The 24,412-nt window shown below is 40.9% G+C and overlaps 1 protein-coding gene across 1 annotated transcript in view; it reads right to left on the reverse strand.

Annotated features, from left to right (window-relative positions):
• SEMA3A (semaphorin 3A) overlaps positions 1 to 23,349 on the reverse strand; it is a 217,395-nt gene extending 194,046 nt beyond the window's left edge. The window contains exon 1 of the mRNA XM_050936850.1: positions 22,740 to 23,349. Within this exon, the coding sequence (XP_050792807.1) occupies positions 22,740 to 22,977 (238 nt within the window). The 5' untranslated portion in view covers positions 22,978 to 23,349. The remainder of the gene's footprint in view (positions 1 to 22,739) is intronic.
• Positions 23,350 to 24,412: the final 1,063 nt, after the last annotated feature.

The raw sequence follows: 24,412 nt of genomic DNA on the forward strand, positions 1-24,412 counted from the left end.
TGAGCTTGGGTAGAGAATTGGTCCCTAAGTTAGTTATACCCAAAGTCATGTAGTGATTGATGTCCTGATTCAAAATCCATGGAAGTCAGCCGAAAGACTCTCATTGAATTAAATGGGATTTGGATGAGCTCATTCTAGATCATTACCAGTGACTTGAATAACCCAGAAACTAGTAGGGAACAAGTGCAGTAGCAAGCAGGACATCAGATTCCGCAGGCATCACCTGTTACAAGAATAATCCAAAACTCACTGAAGTCAATGGGTGGCTTTCCGTAGACTTTGGATCAGAGTGCAGAACAGTAATCCAATATGGAGGTGACAAAGGTTAGAATGACTACAGCAAGGTCCACATCCAGGTTTTGTTGTTCTAAGCACAGTTGAAAATAGTTACATACATTATATTTTATCCATAAGGGCAAACACTTCTGAGCATTTGTCCACGTGAAATAACCCATTGCTTGGGTCTCTTAAGACATGAAATGAACCATAATGTGTGTTATTTCACAATAACACATAGTTTGTCACTTAATATTATGAACTATGCTGCATTTGAATAAAGCAACAATGGAAATAAATACTTAAACCAAGGAAAGAGAAATTCAAGTGAAGGAGAAATTCTCCTTTTGCAGTCTTTAGGGAAAATAAAGGAAACCTTTTGTAAATATGGACCTTTGTGCCAGATTTAACTCCTGAAAAAGGTTATACTCCTTGGAACAAGTGGATATCTTTTCTCTAACACTTATACACAGCATGGGATTAACTTTTCAGAAATGTTTTCCATGCCTAGCAACACTCATCATAGTCAGGTATGCCAGAACCTAGAGGATTACACAGCTTGTTTTGGAAAACAGTCATTCTTCTTTTATGACATCTTGAAGTCTCCTTGGTAATCTGCAGTCTATTGACACTGCTAAACACACCTGAATTCATAGATTACAAAAAAGGGAGAATGTAAAACATGTTTACAGACAAAGAGTTTCAGGATAAAACATAATAGAAATGATACCATTACTGCTTCAGAGTAATGTATGATAATGAGGAACTGTGTCCTTTTCATATTGACTTTATTAAATAGAAACATCAAAACTGGTAGCAGTCTCTGTACATCGAATCCTACACAACATCCAGCATTCACTTGAGTTTGCAAAGTTAGGCTGGAGCTTTATCCCAACTGAAATGCTCACTTTTTTTTTTTTATAGTTTATAATTCTTGTCTCAATGGAAATATAACAAGAATAGTTTTTTGGTGTTTTTCATCGTATTTAGGGAAAGTTTGGGCCCAGATGAAATCTGGTATTATTAATATATATAATTTGAATTACAGGAGTGCTTAGTGGCCCAACTGAGGTCAATACCTCATTGTGTTAGATGCTGTACATACACATAATAAAAGTCCATGCCCCAAAAAACATACACAGACCAGGCAAAAAAAGTAAAGTATTATTATCCTTAATTACAGATGGGAAACTCTGTCACAGAGTGATTACCTAAAATCACACAGAAAGTCACAAGAGCCTAGAATTTAACCAAGATCTCCTAAACCTCAATCCAGCACCCTAACCATAGGAGCAGTCTGCTTGAGATTGTAAACTTGCGTGAAAATGAAAAAAAAAATTATAAAAATAAAATAAAATAAACCAAACTTCATATATTTAAATCTTTCAGTGTTTCCAAGGTTTGGTTGTAAAACTAGAGGAGAAATCAAAGTTTAAGTGGAGTTTATTTTATCTAAAGTATTCGCTCATCCCTAGATTCTATCTAGGGGGAAAAAAATCTGACAAATCGAATCATGAAGGCCTCATTTAAATGATACTTCTATAAAATATGAACTATGACTAAATTTACTAACAGTATTTCCTTAAATAATTTACTGAATTTTCTGCTACAGAAGCTGACATCAATTTTTAATTCTGCCTTCGTTACAATACACATTCAGGACCACATATACGCATATATACTAAGGTGCGGCCCTGTGTTACAAAGTGGTATGGAGATGAACAACCCCAGTGGGAGCTTCATAAACCATCGTGCCTTCTGAGGCATAGCTTCAGAGTAGAAAGAGATAGAACTGAGTGAAAATTGGAACTTCTGAACTGTGAGGATGAAATGAGGGTGAAAAGTCAAAATAAGAAACTGTTTTCACAGAATGAAAAGTTCCAAAAAAATTCAATTCAGAAATGTGAAAACATTTCCAATCAGTTTAACATTAAACTGCATCTGACTAAGGTGCTCTGGTGTCTCATGGGAATTGTAGTTCAGCTACCTCATGTCTTTATTCTTCCATGTGGGCCAGAATCCTTGTCCAGGGCACATCTTTCATGTGGCACTGCGCCTCTCATGACAAAGCATGTGGCTCAGTGAGGGCAAATTGCCTCATGGGAGATGTTCTACAGCCAAAGAGCCTGGCAAATAAGAGAGAATGGGGGCATGAAGTGCCCAAGCTATATCTCCCGTCAGTCATGGTGGCACAGTAGGCAGATGCCATTTGGTGTCAAAATAGCTGAAACTGAACATTTTTATTTGTTCAATAAATTGAAATGTGTCAGTTTCGGTGCATCCCATGGAAAATTTCAATTTATTGGTGTCATAACCTTAGTCCCAGATTTGGACCTTAGCGTCCAAAATATGGGGGTTAGCATGAAAACCTCCAAGCTTAGTTACCAGCTTGGACCTGGTACTTGCTGCCACCACCCAAAAAATTAGAGTGTTTTGGGGCACTCTGGTCCCTCTGAAAAACCTTCCCTGGGGACCCCAAGACCCAAATCCCTTGAGTCTCACAACAAAGGGAAATAATCCTTTTTCCCTTCCCCCCTCCAGGTGCTCCTGGAGAGATACACAGACACAAGCTCTGTGAAACTACACAGAGTGACTCCCCCTCTCCATTCCCAATCCTGGAAACCAAAAGCACTTTCCTATTCCCCCAGAGGGAATGCAAAATCAGGCTAGCAAATCCAACACACAGATCTCCCCTGATTTTTTCCTCCCACCAATTCCCTGGTGAGTACAGACTCAATTTCCCTGAAGTAAAGAAAAAACTCCAACAGGTCTTAAAAGAAAGCTTTATATAAAAAGAAAGAAAAATACATACAAATGGTCTCTCTGTATTAAGATGATACAATACAGGGTCAATTGCTTAAAAGAAATATTGAATAAACAGCCTTATTCAAAAAGAATACAAATCAAAGCACTCCAGCACTTATATTCATGCAAATACCAAAGAAAAGAAACCATATAACTTACTATCTGATCTCTTTGTCCTTACACTTAGAAACAGAAGACTAGAAAGTAGAAACTACTTCTCCAAAGCTCAGAGAAAGCAGGCAGACAGAAAACAAAGACTCAGACACAAACTTCCCTCCACCCAGAGTTGAAAAAATCCGGTTTCCTGATTGGTCCTCTGGTCAGGTGCTTCAGGTGAAAGAGACATTAACCCTTAGCTATCTGTTTATGACAATTGGAAACTACTTTTCTGCTGAAAAATCATTTATATGGAAAATTCCCAACCGGCTCTAGGGAATCAGAATGTCAGTCTGGATGACAAGTCCTCTGTCAACATGACCCATAAAGCATGCATAGCAGCAGTTATGACAAGTTCAACTCTACTCCAGTGTGGTACAACCCTGACCGACATGTGAGAGGGCAGTTCAGTGGCCATGCCACTTTCATCCTGCAGTGCCAGTTAGTGACTCTTGTGGTGGTTAATTTAATAAAGTGAACTGGGCAGGAAGCTCATTTTCACATTGGCCACAGAACGATTTTTGGACGATGGTGGCTTTCAGTCACTACAGACTCTGACCTCCATTTGACCTGATGGTGAAAGGCTCTATTTACTATTGCCAGTCACTTCAGAAATGCAATCCCCATTCTCTGCTGAGTTACGAATGGGTAGATTGTATACAGTAATCACCCAGAGTTTGCATCTACGCCAATAAATATAAGGTCAGGGCTACAATACTGTTATGAGTAATATTATTATAATATTATTATAACTCCATCATTTTTAAGCATACCTAAGGATAACATTCACTTATTTTTTAGTTTGAAAGCAGGAGAATTCTGAAAATACTTTTTGTTTCTGGTCATCTTGTTCTTCATGGACAAGGGTTTGCCTGGCTCTGCACGGGTATGGTTGGGAAGGAGAAAGTGCATGGAGACTAACCCAGCTCCTTAGTCCTTTGCATAATGAATGGGCAGAATGAGAGTTTTGAAGTCAGGGAGCAAAGGGTGCTCTGGGGGAGTGCAGACACTTTTGCACCTTTAAAAAGGGTGCAGAATGCACTCTCTTCCATACCCGGCCAACTCTGCAGACCAGTGTGCCGGGGTCAGATCATGGCATAGTGTTAACAGTGGTACTAGCCTTGCAGACCGTTTGTGTCCCTGATATATAATTAGCATAGAGTCAGAGGCCAGTGGCCTGATTTTCAGAGGTTCTGAATGTGACACTGCATCTCATATTCATCATAGAAATATTATTATATGATTGTGAAATAATTATGATGCATTTTGTACAAGATAAGTCATGTGAGGTGTCATTGGAAAAGTTATGATTTGCTGAATATGATTATCCTATTTCTATGCATGTATCTTTTTTACCTGAGGCTATAAATACTGACTATGTAGCTGTACTTCAAATGTAGTTACACCTGGGTAACGCCCACTAGACAAGATGCTTTCAGTCTAGATAGCTGGAGATACTTCCTCTTCACACTGAGGGGGAGGCGAACTGGATAATAAATTCATACTGGTTGTGGTTTGGACCAGGGCAGGATGGTACAGCTCTGAGGTCCCAGGCTGGAAAGCTGGGGGTCATTTTGGCTGTAGCCTCTCTATTGTTAGTTCACATGCAGTGGCTGGTCACAGAGCCTGCATGTAACTGCAGCTGGGTGTGTCCCTACCTGTGTGTATGCTGGTGGAAGTGTAAAACGGGGAGCGCATCTGCAGCTTGTCACAGAAGCAGAGTGTGAAAGGGAGCCTAGGCTGGTGGGTCAGAGTGCCCAGTTCCAAGTGGCACCCTGGGGGGAACCCGTCACACTGAACACCTTCAGTTGCCACTGAACTCAGGCCATTAGTCCCTTCTGATTGTGCATGCATATGTCCCATTAACCTTTGAAAATGCACACTGGCATATGAAATAATTATTTGTCTCTTTGCGCAAGTGTAAAGGACAGAGTGGACCCCCCGTCCCTATATACAGATTTAGAAATGCAGGCTTATCATGTCACAAACATCTGCTATGCCATGCAAATATCTACCCACTGAGGCTAACAAATGTACTGGCATTTATTAACGAGAGTGGGAACTAGCTGCAGGGCTGCTCAGAGGAGGGGACAAGAGGGGCAATTTTTCCGAGGCCCCGGGCTCCGCAGGGGCCCCCACGAAAGTTTTCCGGGCTCCTGGAGCGGGGTCCTTCACACCCCTGCGGATGCTCCACTGGAGCCGCGGGACCAGCGGACCCTCCGCAGGCACGCTGGTGGGAGCTCTACTGGAGCCGCCTGCCACCGACAGCCCAGGCCCCCAGAATCCTCTGGGAGGCCCTGATTAGTTGTGTGCACTGAGAAGTAACTAAACTATTAGCATTCTATAGACTCTGGTGGTCAAGAACACATGAGTTTGGGTGCAATGTGGTGCTGCAAATAATTGTGTGTGTGCACATACTGTATGTAGGTATTTGCATGCCTGGCCTATGGAAAATCCTTGGGCCTCGAGCATCCAGGGTGCAAAGAATGCTACAGAGCTGAGGCACCACGTAGACAATGGTAGAGACCAAACTGATCTTGAAGGGGGAAAGGCCAATGTCAAGAGCAGTTATACAGGTGCCTAGCAGAAGCAAACTTACAATTTATGGAGGCTGGATTAAGAGCTGTGGAGGGCTAATTTACATGGTCTTCCCCATTCCCGTCCTAAGAAACTACATATTGCTCCCACAGAGCAAGTACAATTCTCTGTCCGCCATTTTGCATACTGGACCTGTCTAGCTCAGCACTGATTGGTCCCATGCAATCATTTTAGGCAGCTGTCTGGTATTTTTATATGTCCCCTAGCTGCCATGATGGCAGGGATAATAGACCTTGGTATAGAAATTGGGGTTCCTGACATATGTGGATGTTTAGTGCACTAACAGCAGCATCTGAGAGCAATTTTTATGTGCACATGCACCACACACAGAACACAGTTTTGCCCTTTCAACACAAAAATTCACCCTTCTCTGGCATCACACTGGGTGTGGGATGCATCCCCTGCAACACATCCTTGTCCTGGCATGAGATATCTATTAGAGAGTTACTCTGTGGTTTGCTGTCAGATTCCTAAAACTATTTAAGTAACAGCACAAATCAGTTGAACAGCTATGGACTCTTAGGGCAGGGAAACAGCCAAGTGAAAAAATTAGCATCTAAACTGCATGAGACATCAGAGGTGGTACAAATGTGTTTCCTATTGAGGTTTATGCCACAAATGGTTTCCACTCCAAAGTTTAATAAAAAACACTCCTATTGTTTCCTTCTTTGGATGTATACCTGTCATAAAATGTGAAATCTTTTATTGCCTGTCCATCCTATATTGCATAAGAGATTTTCTGCATTTTATTCACATGTGAAATAGAACATAATAAATTTTCAGATAATAGATATGTCTCCACAAGTGGCTACCCATTTGAGGGGCTGCAATATGAGATTTCTCTTGCTGTTTTGCATAGAGCACGGAGGAACTATTGACAAGATGCGTGGAGTGAATGAGCACATGGTGCTGTGCTTGCTGTCCCATTTTGTCAAGGTGATATTTGAAAAGGAAGAGGAATTTCCTTGCTCGCCTGCTTGCTTTCTAGTTTTGAGACTTTGGAGTCTCCAGAAAGCCAACTCTGGAGCGCTCCTGCTGTGGAGAGAGTTCCTGAGCTGCTCTCTGATGAGTTCATCTGAGAAACTGGCACTAACAACTTTCAGTCAAAGAAAGTAAATATTGCTGCCTGGAGCCCCAACTTTGGTAACTAACGCTGCAACCGTGGAGAAAAGTTTCCATAGGACGTTGTTCTATTTTGATAGTTAAGAGAATGGTTATTGAAACGGAATAATTGCATTACGGAAACTCTATCCCACTATTGCAGTATTGAAAGGATACATATCTGTTTGTCTGTACCATGGAATACACATTAGGCCCGGTTCATTCCTGGTGTAACTTTACAGATTCTAGATCTGTGAATTGGGCTCAGGGTCTATTCAGTGTTACACACAAACAGATATAAATTTAAACAGAACTTTTAAAGCATAGACCTATTAACCTGTTAACAAGGGATGGAATGAAAAAGACTGAATAAAATAAGAACCATCTTTAAAAAACTCAAAAACTCTATCCAAATCTATTTTCACATTCAAAAACACCTGATTAATTGTTTGCACTGCCAGAGTTCCTGGCCAGGGGCTCAGCCAGCACCCACTGCAGTCAATGTGTATCTTTCCCATTACTGTTGTGGTATTTCCAACCACATTCAAATCAGGAAGTAACCAAGAACAAGACAGACTATTCCTGCAAGATGTTCAATGTGATTTCAATTTGGGGATGATGTAAAACTCCACAATTTTGCCTAGGTTTTTACCCTATTCTGATCAAAACTGAACAATTTCAGATGCAGTTCTGTGAATGGCTTGGCTTTGTTGGATCATTACTTAAAAAGGGAAACTATTTTCTGAGTGCCAGCTTTCTCTCTTCTTATTTAGAACAATGGTATTTATAATCACATCAAACACAATTTTACAAAAAGGCCATTTCATCCAAACACTTAGTCATGAGAATATTGGCTTAATCATGCCTGTAGTTCCATTGACAGTGAAATCAATGGAACTACTCACATGAGGATGAATTTGCAAGATCAAACCATTTTTTTAAAAAAAACTCATAAATATCAAGACACAATCACATTTCATTACAAGAATATTAACCCGAGTGAGCAAATCCCATAGCCATTGACTTTGTCTCAGTGAGTCCTTTTTAGAATAATTTGACCAAATCAAATTAGCACACAGAAGCATTTCTGAGAAGGAAAATGAGTTCTGTAAATGATTATTGAAGTGACATGAGCTATTCACTGAATTATGAAGCTTGCATGAAATACACCATGGTATTCTGAGGACATAGATGGAAACTATAGACTAACACCAGTGAAAATTATTATTACATGGTAAACTCCTGTAGTGATACCATGTTATCTCATGATTATGGGGGTAGGTATGTAACTCATATCACACCCCTATAAGTGAACTTTGCATTGGAAACATTCTCTAGATTTGATGCCTAAATAATCAGTTTTTGGAGTTGCTTCAGCCTTGAATAACTTGGTAAATCTCTCTCTCTCTTTCTCTCTCTCTTACATATATATCCATGCCAACCAGTTCCAAATCTAAGCAGTAGAGTTGTACTGTAAAATATGTACAAAACTAGCTGGCTCAAAGCCTATTCAGATTTTTCTTATATTCTCTGTTCTTTGCTTTTCTACTGTAGATGTTTACCTCCGCTTTTTTAGAAGCATTTTATCTGAAGGATTGAATAACTTTTAAACCAGAGAATCTTTATACTACATATAGCCAAACGAATTGCTAATATGCAACAAAGGAAAATGTGGACATACGGGGTATTAATGTGATGATTAATCTGAGCATATAATGGGCTAGATTTCTCAGCATCCAGGTAAATCAGCGTCACACTATTTGACCCACTGTGTACATCCCCACTCAAGATGCACCTGTTCAACTGTTACACATGGAGTGTCAGATGTTCTACTGATGTAACTCCAATGGAGCTACACTAATCTACACCAGTTTAGGATCTAGCCTTGATACTTCTGTGGATTTGTTTTTGCCTTTATTTAGTTTTGGAAATATTTAAAACCCGGGCTAGTTCTCACCTCTTCCCATAAAGGGGTGAGTTTAAAGTGACAGAGAAGCTCTGACACTGCATTATAAGGCTTGCTGACTGCAAGTGGTCATTATATAGGAGATACATATATATAATGTTTTCACCTCTCTTAGCCAAAAGGCCGAGAAGCGATCTACATAGATCTGCAGAACTGATAAAGGTATGAAAGTTTCAATACCTCTGAGTTCATATGTTCAGATGCTAATTTCCAGAATGGTTTGGAATGCAGCAATTCATAGCAGAAGCTGGTGGAAGATAAGGGCAGATCTATCCTTCTGCTTCTGAATGCTGCTCATATGGAAGCTTGAGCTTTTGCAGCTTTTCTAAAAGAGTAGGAGGATAAACCCAGTTGCCTTGGACAATCCCTCTCAGAATAAAAAATGTGCTAATGCCCAGATAACCAGAAATACGACTGCTCCCATTGACATCAGTGGGCTTTGTATCAGGCCCTTATTATCATCCTGAATCTTAGTGAGATTTTCAGAATGGAAATGTGTAAGAGCACAGTGGGTGCAAGATCAGGTTCAATGTAAATACAAATTATTTTGTGCTAGACTGAAATCCCTTACTCGCATTAGTGAGCAGTTACTCACATGAATAGTCCCAATGAGGAGAAACGGATTACTCCAGTTCCCCATTCTGCGGAACGAGTTCACAATCTGGTCCCTCTCTCTAGATTCCAGTGTCCAAAAGAGCTAATTGAATGGTTTAGTTCAGTACCATATTGTGCTTTCATGCTGAGTTATGTTTTAATCATTGTTGTTTTAACCATTTTCCATTCATTATTTTGAAAGAAAAGGTGCCTCAAAATGTAAAGTCTCTCTCTCTCTTTTGGTGTGGCTTCAAAGTCTTATAACCAGAAACAAGTGCACATTTCCAAGCTATACCTCCCTTTCTTTTCTGGTAATTTACATACACTGATCACTTCCATATGTCTGGTTTAAGGTAAAATACTTTGTGTGCATAGTACTGAGGGTGAATGTACAGCAAAATAAAATTCAGCTTTTGTCATATTTTTTCATGCCGATAGAAAACATTTTTAAAAGAATTTTAGCTCTCAGATATTTCCTTTTAAAGGCCTTCTGTGGCAAGTCTCGGCTAGGGAATAATTCTTAATAAATAAAACCTGCAAAAACAGTGAGGGATCCTTGTGGCACCTTAAAACTAACAAATTTATTTGGGCATAAGCTTTTGTGGGCTATAACCCACTTCATCAGATGCATGATAACATGATCAGATAACATCCCTCTGTTAATATTCACCCCTTCTTGTCAACTGTTGAGAATAGGCCACTTCTACCTTAATTGAATTGGCCTCATTAGCACTGACCCCTCACTTGGTAAGGCAATTCCTGTCTTTTCATGTGCTGTAATATATATACTGCTTACTGTATTTTTCACTCCATGCATCTGATGAAGTGGGTTTTAGCCCATGAAAGCTTATTCCCAAATAAATTTGTTAGTCTCTAAGGTGCCACAAGGACACCTCGTTGTTTTTGCTGATACAGACTAATACGGCTACCACTCTGAAAAAAAACCTGTGCTGCTCAATCTTGCTTCCAGGACCTTCTATCCAATAAAAATTAAAAATAGTAAGTCTCTGATTTCACTCCAATTTATACCAGACTTACTCCTACATAGTTCTATTGACTTTAATGGAATTGCTCCTGATTTATGCTAGGATAAATGAGAGGAGAATCAGATCCCAAGAAACAAAGAAACGAAGAAACACTTATGAGGATCAATATTGCTACATGTGAAGCAAAATGCAAAAATCCCACTGATTTCAATGGAAGTAGGGTTGAACCCTTCATGTCTGTTTCAACTGACTTTTCATTCTGTTTACTAGCTGTTATCATCTGGTTTAGCTTCTCTGATGCTTGCATATCTGCATAGAAACCAGCTAATAAGTGACTCACAGAGGCTAAAAGGAGACCTCAGTGACATCTTGTTAGTTTTAGTTCAGAGCAAGAGATTTTTTTTTCAAATACAGCAATATTTGTGTCAGTTATTGTGCTGATTCAGTGTTTCTTTGTCAGTCTGTCATTAAAGTTGATATATCATTATGGAACAAAATGATACTCAGAACAGCCCTGCCATCACATGAGGGGACAGGAAGTAAGTATAAAAGCAAATAGAAGTCATTTCCTGAGTTAATTCATGAAATGTCATATGGTTGCATTGAAAACATGTGGAAGATGTGAACTGGAACTTATATTTTAAAAGATCAAGGCAATCTCCAGTTTAAGAAACAGGTGCTTCTTTACTTAGTCTAGAAGCAAAGTGTATTAAAACAAGAGACCTGCAGAATCCCACTTCTGACTTTATCTTGTTAGCTATTCCTTGTCATTAGTTTTAAACATGAATAAACCAAGGCCCTAATCCTGTAAATACTTGTGTAACTTTAGTAGTCATCAAATACAAGAATACCAATAATAAACACTCATTCAGGGCACAGTTCCCACCACTCAGAACACTTACTGCATATGTGGAGAGCAAAATGTACAAGGGTATATGAAAAAGGTTAGAGAGTTCCTGTCTGGATTAGCTGAAATATCCAAATGATCAGTGAGATATTTCCAGTATTATAGCAACATAAATTGTGCCATCTCAGTACACAACTACTGTTACTTTTACAGTAAGCACCTTTTTTCAGCTCTTTGTATGATGAGCATAAAAAACGACTCCTGGCTGAAATTTGAATTTGCAAATCTATAGGATTAGTCTGATAGCTAGAAGACCACACAGTGAGTCAATAGCAGAGAAGGATTTTGCACTTAGGAATTCCATGCTCAGGTGAATAGACCACATAACCTTGGACGTCACGTGAAAAGCATTGACAGAGCTCTTTAAATATACAAAACAACCAGCATCAAGCTGAAAAATAACATTAGATGTTTACGATCATTTTAGTTGCAATGATCTAAGCTGCAGGTAAAGAAAATGTTTTAAATATCTAATACACCTATATTTTAGCTTCATAATGTACTTTCTAAGAAAGACCCTTTTAAAAAAGACCAAAAAGACTTTTCTCTTTTTCTTTTCTCCATAGAGTAAATCCTGTATGCCGAATTTCAGCGAGTCCACTGTTATGACTAGAATATAAAAACCCCAGGATAGATGCTATAATAGCAATATTGACAGTTGGATCTGTACTGGCACAAGCTGCGTAGCTATAATGTTGGAAACAATATCCTGCTGATGATTAGAACATTTCAGCCAGTGTGGACAGGAGCTCTTTAAAATCACTTCATGCTACCTTCCTACATTTCTTTCTTGATGCATGTAGACTCTTGGCAGATGGACTCTGACATCTCTTGGAAGAACAGAAATGCTGGAATTCACTTTTCTGGGAGAAAAAACAACATTTTTGCAGGTAGTTCAGGAGTTCATTTAATATCTGTTTTTGCCATGGAGACTCTTCAGAACAATGGTCCTGGTGCTCCTTTTTCATCTCCTCAAGCTAAGGGGAACAAGAGAGGTCAAAAGAAGGCAGCTCAGAAGATAAGACCAAGCCTCATCCGTTCTCTCGAAGTCCTGGTTATAGATACTGTTAGGTCAACAGACGAATTCTTCTATTGACCTAACTACTGCCTTTTGAGGGGGTGGATTTACTACAGCAGTGGAAAGATCCCTTCCGTCACTTTAGGAAGTGTCTACAGTAAAGCACTACAGTGGTAGGGTTGTGCTCTGCTTTCCCCAAGCCTGTTCTGGATCTGAAATGTTTGCAGGCTGCACCCGCTTTCAGTCTCCCCAGGGCTGTGAACCCTTCCCCTTCCATGTTATTGGAATCCCTTTCCTACATCGTGCAGAAGCTTCCATACAAGCTAAGATGGCACATAGGAGCCAATATGGTCTTTACTTCATTAGAAAATAGGGAAAGAGGACTTTCTTTTTCTTGTGCTTGCACGGTAGATACAAAGCAAAGAACTACACCATTCCTCTGACTGTTCTCTGCAAGATCCAAGTTTGCACAAAAATATTTATAAAGGAAGGGAATGTTATTTGACTGTTTGGTTATACAGTTCCTATAACATTCAGCTGGAGAGATAAGCAAGCAGCCCAACAAATGCCAAACAATTCTGAAGCATTAGAGGAATGGCAAACACTTTTGACTGTTTAGTATTTGGCTATCAAACACCAAGGGATGAAAAACAGGGATGACGCATAGCAGAATGGAGCCCACACATTTCAGAGACCGCTGCAGGTGATTTTTAATTCACAGAAAATATGTAAATGTCAGGGTGGGAAAAGGATCACTCAAAATTTTATCATGTGGAATATTCAGAATTAATCTGAAATCAGGGTCTAATTCTGCTCCTGTTCCACCAGTGTAAATTTGGAGTGACTCCAGTAAAGTTAATGCAACTAAACTCTACCAAGATAATTGAGAGGAAAATCAGGTCCAGGATCTGCATATCTCCTTAGATTTGCACAGATGCATATGCATACTTATGTGCAAGTCATATTATATGAAACTGGGTCATGGAAATATTTAGAAACTAAAAGTAATATATGCCATTTGAATTAGAAGACTTAGGTAACTCACACAGGGTAACAGACATGATTTAGAATCCCAGCCTATTTAAAGCCTATTACGAAAGGCTCTGCAGCTGCAGCCAGTCACCACCAGTGGGTGTAATTGGGTTTGGAAGAACTTGTTTGGGCAATGAAGGTAGATACAGGAGAGGTGAACTGGAGCAAAGTATTTAAGAAAATGCTAAACTTAATGGTACTGTATATTTACTTTTCTGGGCCAAATTCTGATTTCAGTAACTGCAGTGTAAATCCAGACGAACTCAGTTGACTTCAGAAGAGTGACTTGAGATTCAGAAAAGCATATAATCACAAACTTAACTTTAATCAGTGGAACTTAACCATGTACTTCAGTGCTTCCATGAATAGGGATGCTTTCCCAAATTGGAGCCTTAGATGAGCATACCTGAGATTAGAATTGGCTCCCATGGAAGTACATGAAAAGTATGTAATGGCACTGTCTTCCTAAGACACATGTCCCACTTTGGGAGGTAAAATTGCCAGTGCCTTGTGTGTGCCAAACTTGCATAGTAGATGGTGACAACTGTGCCAAAAGTTACATTATGTATTCAGAAGCCTGATGTTATAAGTTAAGGCAACACTTGTCAGAGGCGACTCAGTGGAAACAAAAACCTCATAGGCCATTAAAACTGAAAGCACGTGAACAAAGGCCCACTGGGTTGTAACTCTTCATGGCAAGGTTTAAGATACTCTCTCCTCTATCTTCATCTGGGCAGCGCCTAGCTCATCCTGAGTGCTACTATAAAGTATATAGAGTATAAAGCTATAAAGTAATAATAATAAATAATAACGATAACAAGGAGATGACTAAACTGGCGAGTGCTACCAAAAGGCATTACTATAACGAATCCAAGCCCAACTCCAGCTCCATGAGGTTCGCCTAGTTGAGAGTCAAAAGTACAGAAATGTTTATGAGAGAGAGAGAGAGAGAGAGCTGTAACAGGGAGCACTTTTGAGTAGTTAGGGAGCCTACAGCACTTTTAAAAAGGTTTGTGTCCTCAACAGCGAAGGTGAGCTCCCCTCTGACGCTTTCACTGGGGGGCAATGCGGTTCTGCACTAGTCAAAAAAATTAGGAAAATAAAAGTGAATTTACCATCACCAGAGTTATGCTCACCATTCACAGCTGTTACTGGACGAGGAGAGCTAGCCCACATGAAGGCTGCATAGGGCAGGTCCCTGTGACTGCACAGCGTACATGTGCACATTCCAGAAGGGGCTTTAATGCTACAGTAGAAGGAATTCACTGAATAGCCAACCAGCCACAGCAGAACACTGAAGGAAACATCCACAAATGACCTTAATTAATAAGCACACTAAGGCAAATTACAGAGCCTCATCTACAATTTTGACCTAGAGCTGCCACTGTCCACTAGTTTAAAAATAAGCATGTGGGATCCTGAGAAAGATTTTACCCTTTTTTAACTTTGAAACTTGGAAGTAGAATGTCACAGTCCTTCACATCACTTACAGGGATTTGTTTTCATCTCCCTCACTCAGGGACCGCCTCAGGTAGAGATCTTACTTTGCTTCAAATTGAATTGAGGTCAAGTCAGACTCTGGCTGATATGGGAGCTATTCAAAACATTGGTGCATCTTTACATGATTATTGCTTCCATTACAAATTTTCAGGGATGAACATGAGAGCAATGAAGAGAGAGCCTGCAGCCTAGAAAAGACAAATAGAAAGAAGACTCTCTTAACACCAACTGCAGAAGAGGTTGCATGTTAAAATGATCACTGATGATTCAAGGACATAGTCAAACCAAAACCACAAGTGAAGGGAACAGAGTATGGCGATATATTAAATGAAACCTGAAAAACAAATCTTCTTTTAGGAAAGTCAAAAATAGGAGTCATTTAGTGATTTCCTCTCTGATATAATTCCATGTATTCATGTACTATACATGTGTAATATTGGATTGGTGTTAGTAGATCATGAACACTGGAATAACCCTGTACATACTGATTTCCCTATTTTAAACTTTTTTTTGGTCAGGTGTTGGTACCAACATGTACCTAGACATGTTCCAAGCACTCAGAGATGCATCTATGTCCCAATCCAGGAAAGCACTGAAACGCATGCTAGATTTTAATCATGATGTGCATAGTTCCGCTGAGTTCAATGGGATCATTGATCTGATTAAATTCTTTGCTGGATCAGGGTTTTAAGTATGACGCAACAAGCAGCAAGCGTAAGCTGCTCCATAGACAAAGAGAAGAGCACCGTTTCCATTATTATCAACCCAGCACCTTTTATGAACAAAAAACTGTATAGCTGGCCGAGTTACATGGAAATAGTCAGCCCTCTAAGAAAGGGAGCGTTTTGTAATTCTGAAACCACGTTTTCTTTACTAGCATTTAATGGGAAAATTGGGAAGATAAAATAAAAATGTAGAGCCAGCTTCTCTTCCTCCTTGTTCTGGTCACTTTGACTCTTTTGTGCTAAATGGCCAGATGAGAATTCCCCCACACAGGCAAGATCTCAGCTGATGTAAAGCATTTTAACTAGTCTCTACACCAACTTCCCCTCTCTCCAGTGTAGAGGGTATGCTGGGAGCAGAAAGGTTGTGTCACAGTGGGCCTCTGTTCTGTTCTGACAATTCTTATCTGCAGGACCGGCTCCAGGGTTTCTCGTGCCCTAAGGGCACGGCCATTTCGCCGCCCCCCGCGCTGATCCCGCGGCTCCGGTGGAGCTGCTGCAGTCATTCCTGCAGAGGGTCCGTTGGTCCGTGGCTCCGGTGGAGCTGCCGCGGGCATGCCTGCGGGCGGTCCACCAGAGCCGCGCGAGCAGCCGACCATCCGCAGGCATGACTGCGGCAGCTCCACCAGAGCCGCGGACCAACGGACCCTCCGCAGGCATGCCTGCGGCAGGTCAACCGGAGCCGCCTGCCGCCCCCCCGGCAAAATGCCGCCCCCCGAATAATCCTGGCGCCCTAGGCGATTGCCTAGGCTGCCTAAATGGTAGTGCCGGCCCTGCTTATCTGGTATCTGGCCTTCTTGGGGATCACAGTCAGCTAATGTTAGTGAGATCAGCATCTAAACTACTCTAACATACTCCAGGATCAGGATCAAGGCTGCCTGAAAATCTTGTGGCTGCATCTAAGTCCTGTACTTCCAACTCCTGTACCAAATGGATATTGACATAAGAAGAGCCTTGTAGCGAGGCGGTGGGATACCCCACAGCCCTGCTGAGAGACAGACCTCCCCTAACACCAACATGGGCAGAGTCACTGGGTCCTGCGCCCACCCCTCAGAGGTCACGGCACAGGCCCGGAAGTATAAAAGCTCACCAGCAGAGCTCAGTTGGAAACCAGCTGCCGGAGAGGCCAGACGTCTGTGACCGAGCTCACTCTGGGGAGACAGCAGAAGGCTGCAGCCGGCCTGAGGTCACACCGGGCTGGCCAAGCCTACCCCGCGCTCATTTCCCCAGCGAGGAAAGACCGAGCCTACCCCGCGCTCATTTCCCCGGCAAGGACTGGCTGAGCCTACCCCGTCCTCATTTCCCCGGCGAGGACTGGCCGAGCCTGCCCCGCCTCATTTCCCCGGCGAGGACTGGCCGAGCCTACCCCGCGCTCGTTACCCCGAGGAGGACTGGCCGAGACTACCCCGCTCCAGCTACCCCGAAGAGGAGCCGAGCCTGCCTCTTGCCCACTACCCCGAGGAGGAGTCGAGCCTGCCATCTGCTACTTACTCAGAGGAACCGATGGTGTTTGAGACCACCGGCAACGCTACCACGCCTCAGATACCCTACGAGGGGGAGTGTGGAAGTAGCCCGGGGCAGCTGACCACAGTCGGGCTGCAACACTGCCAGAGCTGATGTCAGTGTGTTGCGGCCAGGATCCCCACTGACAGCAGCGAGTCTTTGCCGCTGCTAGGGCCCCGGTCTGGGACGCAGTGGAGTTGGAGTGGGAGTCTGCGTCCCCCCTGTCACCCACTCCTTGGGTGGCAAACTTCCCCTTTTCCCTGGCCTGGAGAGGCTGGTACCTCCTGCTATGTGGAACTATTGACTCAGCTCCTGCTGAAAGGCCTGAGTCCCTGTCTGTTTGTTTGTGGCTCAGCTCTGACCCGGGGCCTGGGCTGCTATTGAGCTGCTGACTCAGCCCCTGCCCAAGGGCCTGAGTCTCTGACCGTGTGATTGCTGCCCCGCCCCAACCAAGGGCCTGGGCTGCGCTTTGCTATTGAACTACTGACTCCACCCCGCCTAAGGGCCTGAGTCTCTGACTGTTTGCTGGCTGCCCCGCCCTGACCTAGGGCCTGGGCCGCCATATGACTATCGACTCAGACCCGCTCCAAGGACCTGAGCCCCTAACTGAGTGTGCGTTATTTCCCACGACTGCAGAGCCTACGGACGGCAAGCTAGAGCGAGGCGGTGGGATACCCCACAGCCCCGCTGAAGGACGAACCGCGGCAAAGCTGCCCTACAAGCCTGAATTGTAGATCTTTTTGCAATCTACTGAGAACAAGGGCTGGAGAATCTTACAAGTCCTTGCTTATGTCCATAAACACTTGTTTTTCCTACCTCCCTGCTCCTCTTTCCAAGTTTTCAGTTCCCTTATCTTCTTCCCAATGAGACTGAAAAGAGAGGTTTTCAGAGAGGACGATGTATGCATAATGTAATTTAATTATAAGACCCTGTAAACGGGTATCTTGCATCTTGAGATAAACTGGGATATTAAGTGAGGAGAGACATGTCTCCAATCAGGCCCTGTACATTATTCATGCTCTTACTAAAATACTGTCTGGGTTTTTTTGTTTTGTTTTGTAGTGGTATTATGGGCTGGCTATAGAATTATGGAGAAAAAACACCTGCAAGTTATCAAGTGCAAGTAGGACAAGTTGATAAACTACCTTACCAATTAAATATCATACGTAGACTCACGTGCACCCAGATAGTTCAGTGCTACTTGTCTATAAGAGAGTGAATGAAATTCTGGCACATTTATAGGTTGATCATATACAGAGTCTGAGGGCAGCTCTTATTTTCATTCCAATTTCAGGCAAAATATCTATTCTTACTATGGCTTGAATGCAAACCAGGGAGTAGTACAACTGAATCTACATGCAATCTTTATCCAGTTACTTATTCTTAAGTAACGTGCATCCAATTGGCAATTGGGCAACAATAAAAAACACCACATATGTACTTTTACCAAACATACTAAGAGGATTTAGAAATTTTCAATAAACAAATAGGATGAAACATATGTATATGAGAAACTTTGAGTTCACAAGATTTACTCATGACAAAAATCAGAGTTGCCTTGGGGAGAGATTTATGAAACAAGGTATTTTAATGGGAATTCTTTTTAGTAATAACAAAAACAAAATTTCTTGTAGCTAGATCTAGCATTTGTTTATGCTGTTGGTTCACTGCATAAAAGAAAAAGAGAGAGATGGAGCAGATGGAAAAAAAGGGAAGGAAAGAAAGGAAAAATCCATGTGGAGCTAAGACTATATTTATTGTTTTAAACTTTGCACTCACAACTTGATCACCATCACACAGAGAACTCTATATAATAGATGCTTTCTGAACAGAACCTACAACCTAATAACACAGTAGAGCTCATTACACTGTTCATTGAAACACAAGTCATTGGGATAAAAAGAAACTTTAAGAACATATTATTTCCTCACTATTTAACAGTTGTTTTATTAAAGGCTTTCTTTGCATCTTGGAAATTAAATTTATTTTTGTTATTTCACCAGATGCAGCCTTAAAAAGCTGCAAAAGGGAAGTGGAGGTGGTGGGGATAAGTTAAACCTGCAATAGTTTTAAGCTAATTTTTTTCCATATTTAAGACATGATCCAAAGCCCACAGAAGTCAATTAAAAGAATCGGAAAGAAATATTGTCTGGGCCAATCTCTTTCCATTCACGGACCCACGTGAAATGTTTGTGTTTGAGATTTATGGGATGAAATCCTGACTTCTACTGAAGTCAATGTGAGTTTTGCGAGTACTGATTTCCATAAGGACAGGATGTCATCTCTGTTCGCCCCATATTTGCTTTCCCTGGGGAGCTGCCCAAATCTGACTGCTACAAAGCCAAGAGACCCCATTTTTCTAACATGACACTTCTGCAATGAACCTGAAAGCATCTTTTTGGTCCCTCTTCCATAAAGGTGGTCTAATTTATAATATAATTATTACATTGACTCCCTCCCTTGCCCTACACAAAATCTGCTCAATATGATACTTCTAATCTACTGTGAGACTGAGCGACGGGAAGTCAAGAGAAAGTAAGAATGGGAGTTCACTGAAACATCTATCTGGCAACCTGAGAAATGACAGAGCTAAATAGCGGACCTTTGAAAACAAGTGACCATAGGAAATTAAGGTTGGCAGGGATTTAACCCTTCATGAATCACTTTGGAAATTTTAAAGCCAAATGCCTGCATGTTTTAACTATGTTTGACACCTAATTAGTCAGAAAAAAACAAGAAGCTATAATAAATCCCTATTGTTCTTTAGAAACAAAACAATGACAACTGGCTACAAGGCATTTGCTTAGGCAAAAATCAAGTGTACATTCAAAAACAAAAACACAATGACTGTGAGTAAAACAGCAGAAGAAAATTGTTTGACACATTCTTTTTTACTCTGCATGTTCTCATTCATTTCACAGTTTATTTTATTAAACTGCCAGGCTCTCTATGCAGAAATAGAACTGCTAGGTAATTGGAGGAGTGGGATGTTATTTGTCCTAATTGCTAGTAGTTTTAATACCCATTAGTCCCACTGGTAAGAAAATGGTCTATGGTATCTTCACATGAGATCCACATTGATATGTAATATATTCTTTCATTGCCCACAAAGTATATTTTCACTATGCACAGCTCTTAAAGCAGCATACTCACAAAGTACTGTGCCTATATATCCGCACGACCTTTTATCAGAAGGATAATTAGCCATCTGAAAAGCACCAGCTGATAAGTCTTACTTTTCTCTATTTTATAATAACTAGAAACGTATGAGTCCATCCTGCAACATGCTGAACACTTTGGCCTCAGTCCAGCAGAACTCTTAAGCGTGTGTTCAACTGTAAGCATGTTAGTAGACCAAGGCAGTCAGCAGGACTACCCAAATGTTTAAAGTTAAGCACATGCGTAAGTGTTTTGGTAGACTGGCCTAATGTGCTCAGCATCTTGCAGGATAGAGCTTTTATTTCTCACATGCTTAAAATTAAGCACGCTCTTCAGTGTTTTGTAGGATTGGAGCTAGAGTACTCATTGTCCTGCGATCATTCCATTTTTACAGCTTGTTCAGTCAATTACACAAACAGCACCAAGGAGTCTGTCAGTTTCCTGAGTTACTATTGTGAAAAACTTTGCCCTAGAAGCTGGTGATTATTAAATTAAACTGTGAGAATTAGATTCTTGTTCCCAACAGAAGCAGAAGTTAAAAACAACCAGCCAGCAGAATAATCAAGTGTTGTGAAGCTGGTTATATGTTTGGATATCATATCAATGTATACAAACTATGGGCCAGATCCTGCCACCGTTCCTCAGACCAAAGTATCTCTTTATTACACAGCTAGTCCCACCGATTTCAATGAGAAGTTTCAGTGTTAGTATGAGTGGCAGAATTGAGCCCTCAATAAACTTTAATGGGGTGAAAAATAGCAAATAATTATTAATTAACCATTAAACACTTCAGTGGAGCACTTTCAAGCAACACTTGAAGTTAAACTCCTATATAATAATTTAATTGAGTTTTACAGTTGGGTCATTAAAGTTTGGAAGTTAGATCACAAACAATTAAAGTGGTATTTAAAGAGTTTTATAACATGGCACATGCATCAGGTTGTCTCTCAGATTAAATTATTTAAAATAACCACTTTGTATTTATTAAATATAAAATAATTTTTTCAGAAAGTGACACATTTTGAGAACCACCAAGCGTTCTTTTCATATATAAAGTGGTGCTTACACACATGCATGTTATTTTTAAAATATACACATTCATTTATGTCACAATGAAGTCAAAACACACCCAAGTTTTATAGGTGTTTAATTTTCTGATTTAAAGTGTGAAAATAACGACTGCCTGGAATCACTTAGGTGTTTTTTTCTTCACACTTGTGCCACCAGAAAGACAGATTCTGCCTGTTATGCAAAAAGTAGAGAACATACTTCTCGTGGCATAAGCTATATAGACTATACAGCAGACAGAGATTGACATCTATGACCAGAAACACACGTTCACTTTTTTCCATTGTAAAAATGGTACATTTCTCCCCTCCACCACACACACACTCACACACTTTCTCTCTCTCAGTTTGAACTGAAGCTACTTTCCTCCATCTCCCTGCCACAAATCATCTGGGATTATAAGAAGTCAACTTTTAGGGGTGGAAACCTCTTTTAGTAATAATAATACCTAGCTCTTACAGTTTAATTTTCTGTCCCATTTGTATACTGTCCAGCTTTTATTTTTTTCTCTCTACAATGTACATATATAGAATCTTTAATGAAATGTCCTGCAATGATAATGGAGAGGGTATTTTTGGTTCTTCAGAATCCTGACTTTTAATAATAGCAATAATTTTACTAAAGTTAATTACTGACAATGCATTGTGTCTAACACCATGCAATTTCCATAGGTAAGTGTAATATCATGGTTATCTTCCCTAAATAACACATTCTCTGTAAGGATTACTGAAATATACTCAAAGTACGTATGATACAATTTCATTTAAGAAAAAAAATTGCATTGCATTGAAGATCCACATACAATATTTCTAGTACATTATTCCTTTTTCTGGAGCTGATCTGTTCCTTTCAGTTTATACTTTCTTGGCAAACCCACCATCTACTGCTTATGTGAGGCATCTGATTGTCAGATCTGTGCAAACTGAATATTCATGACTGAGATTTAACCACTTCATGCATAAAAAAACCCAACATAAATCTCCCTCTATTCCATCGTGTTTGAACTAGATAAATACTCTGTTGCAGCTGTACAACATGCCCAGAGCAGCACAAAGATTTATTGGGTGGTCAAAGATGTCTAATCATTTTTAAAGAGTAAAGTCCTATGAAATAATTCAATATTCTTACAAAAATCAGCATATTCTAGAATCTTTGTCTGCAAACGTAACTAACTCTTCTTTGTTTGCATTTAAACTGAGTAGTATTGAACATAAAATGGGTTTTTAAGTGTTTGAAAATATTTTCTATAACACAAATCTCCAATTTAGTTATAAGGAAAAGCAGAAAAAATAGGAACAGATCGTAGGAAAAGAGAGAGAGAGGAAATAAAAGACAACAACAGATTTACCTTTATAGGATAATCTGAGTCTTGGCACGTTATTCTTCACATGCTGGCAGTTCACTCTTTCTGCTAGTAATACTCCCAAGAAAAGCAGTGCGATCCTGTTCAGCCAGCTCATGCTGCAGACTGTACTGTAGGGTCCTTGTATACTGGAGTCTCGGTGCCCTCGGTCCTGTAGGGTACAGCCGCAGAACTTCAAACAATCTAGAAACTGGAGGTAACAGGTGACTGAGGTCAGTTTCATTCATAAACGCAGAACAATCAGGACCTCATGGCCAGGCTATAGAACATCTCTCCTTCTTCTGCCACAGTGGTGGAGCAGGGGAAACTTCAAGCCCCTTCCAGTACACACCCGGGCACAAAAATTAAGCCAGGCAGTGGATAATGAGGCACAACTGTTGTGGGGAAGGGGGGAGATTACAAGGGTTGCTGCAGCAGTGGCGCTGAAGGAGCTGTGCCTTTTATCTACGCTCCTCTGATAGCCAGTGCCACGAGCTAATCCTGCTCCCTGCTTCAGTGCAAGCGAGAATGAAAGGGAAACAGAGAGGCACAGCGAGCAGCACTGACTTTTCCTGCACACATGTAGCGGGAGATGACACAGGATCCCGCAGACAGGTTTTTCCCAACACGCTCTTACACTGGCTGACAATGGGAGAAGAGAAAAGCACAGCCCACTCCCCTTCCCCTGCTGTCACACAACACATGCAAAAAACAGCTAGGCAGAGATTAGAGGAGGGAAGAGGAACCTCCACCAAGCTCGTGAAAGGCACGGAGCTATAAATTCACCTCCAAAGGCATGAGCGATTTTACAGCCAGTTGGGGATTTGATTTGATTTTACTACGTTGAATAAAAAAACACCCCCTGCAAAAAATAAACCCTGAATATCGCCACCCACATAAAGAACATCTCCTGCCCATAGTGTAATCCTGTGCGACTTGCTCTCAGTGAACAAGTAAGGGAGACTTCCATCAACATAACTTTACCACTGAAGCTTTTAAAGCCTTGTTAGGAAAAGTTCCTTTACTCTCCCGCCCCCCACCCCAATCCAGCAAAAGAAATTCCTAGTAAAGCTCACTTCAACAGTCAGTTCAAGACATGTATAGGTCCAGCGGGGCTTGTAAATTATACTAGGGGATTCTCCAAAGGATTCTTACAAATTTAAGGTGTCCACAATCTTCCAATTGCTTGGACACTTTGGTATTATTTTATGGGGGGTGCTTGTTTGTTTTAATAATTGGGTGAAACTCATTAATGAAGTAGAGTTTTTTTTCCCTCTTATCATAAAGAGTGAAAGAACACTGCAGGAAGACCCCAATGTCTGCGAAGTGTTAAGGAAAACTTTAAATACAAACACAAACCTGCCCACCCCTCACACACTCCTTTTTCAGTGCATGAAGAGTTACCAGAGTCCTCCAGCCACGCAGAATCGTCAGGCATTCAAGTGAGCATAAGAAGTCAACCTTAAATAAGCGTGTTGTCCAAGCAGTTTAGTATTTCCATCTATTTTGTTTTAAACTTTTCCAGAATGAAAAGATTGACAGATTTTAGGACAGTAGAAGCTAAGGGTCAAATTATGACTCTCTTACTCACATTGGTGAATAACTAATCATATAAATACTGTCAGGAAAGTCAGTGTAAAAGCATCATAATCTGGCCCCAGTAGAATACAACAACAGTT

The sequence above is a fragment of the Gopherus flavomarginatus genome, chromosome 1, assembly GCF_025201925.1.
Source record: "Gopherus flavomarginatus isolate rGopFla2 chromosome 1, rGopFla2.mat.asm, whole genome shotgun sequence".
Classification (NCBI taxonomy): domain Eukaryota; kingdom Metazoa; phylum Chordata; order Testudines; family Testudinidae; genus Gopherus; species Gopherus flavomarginatus.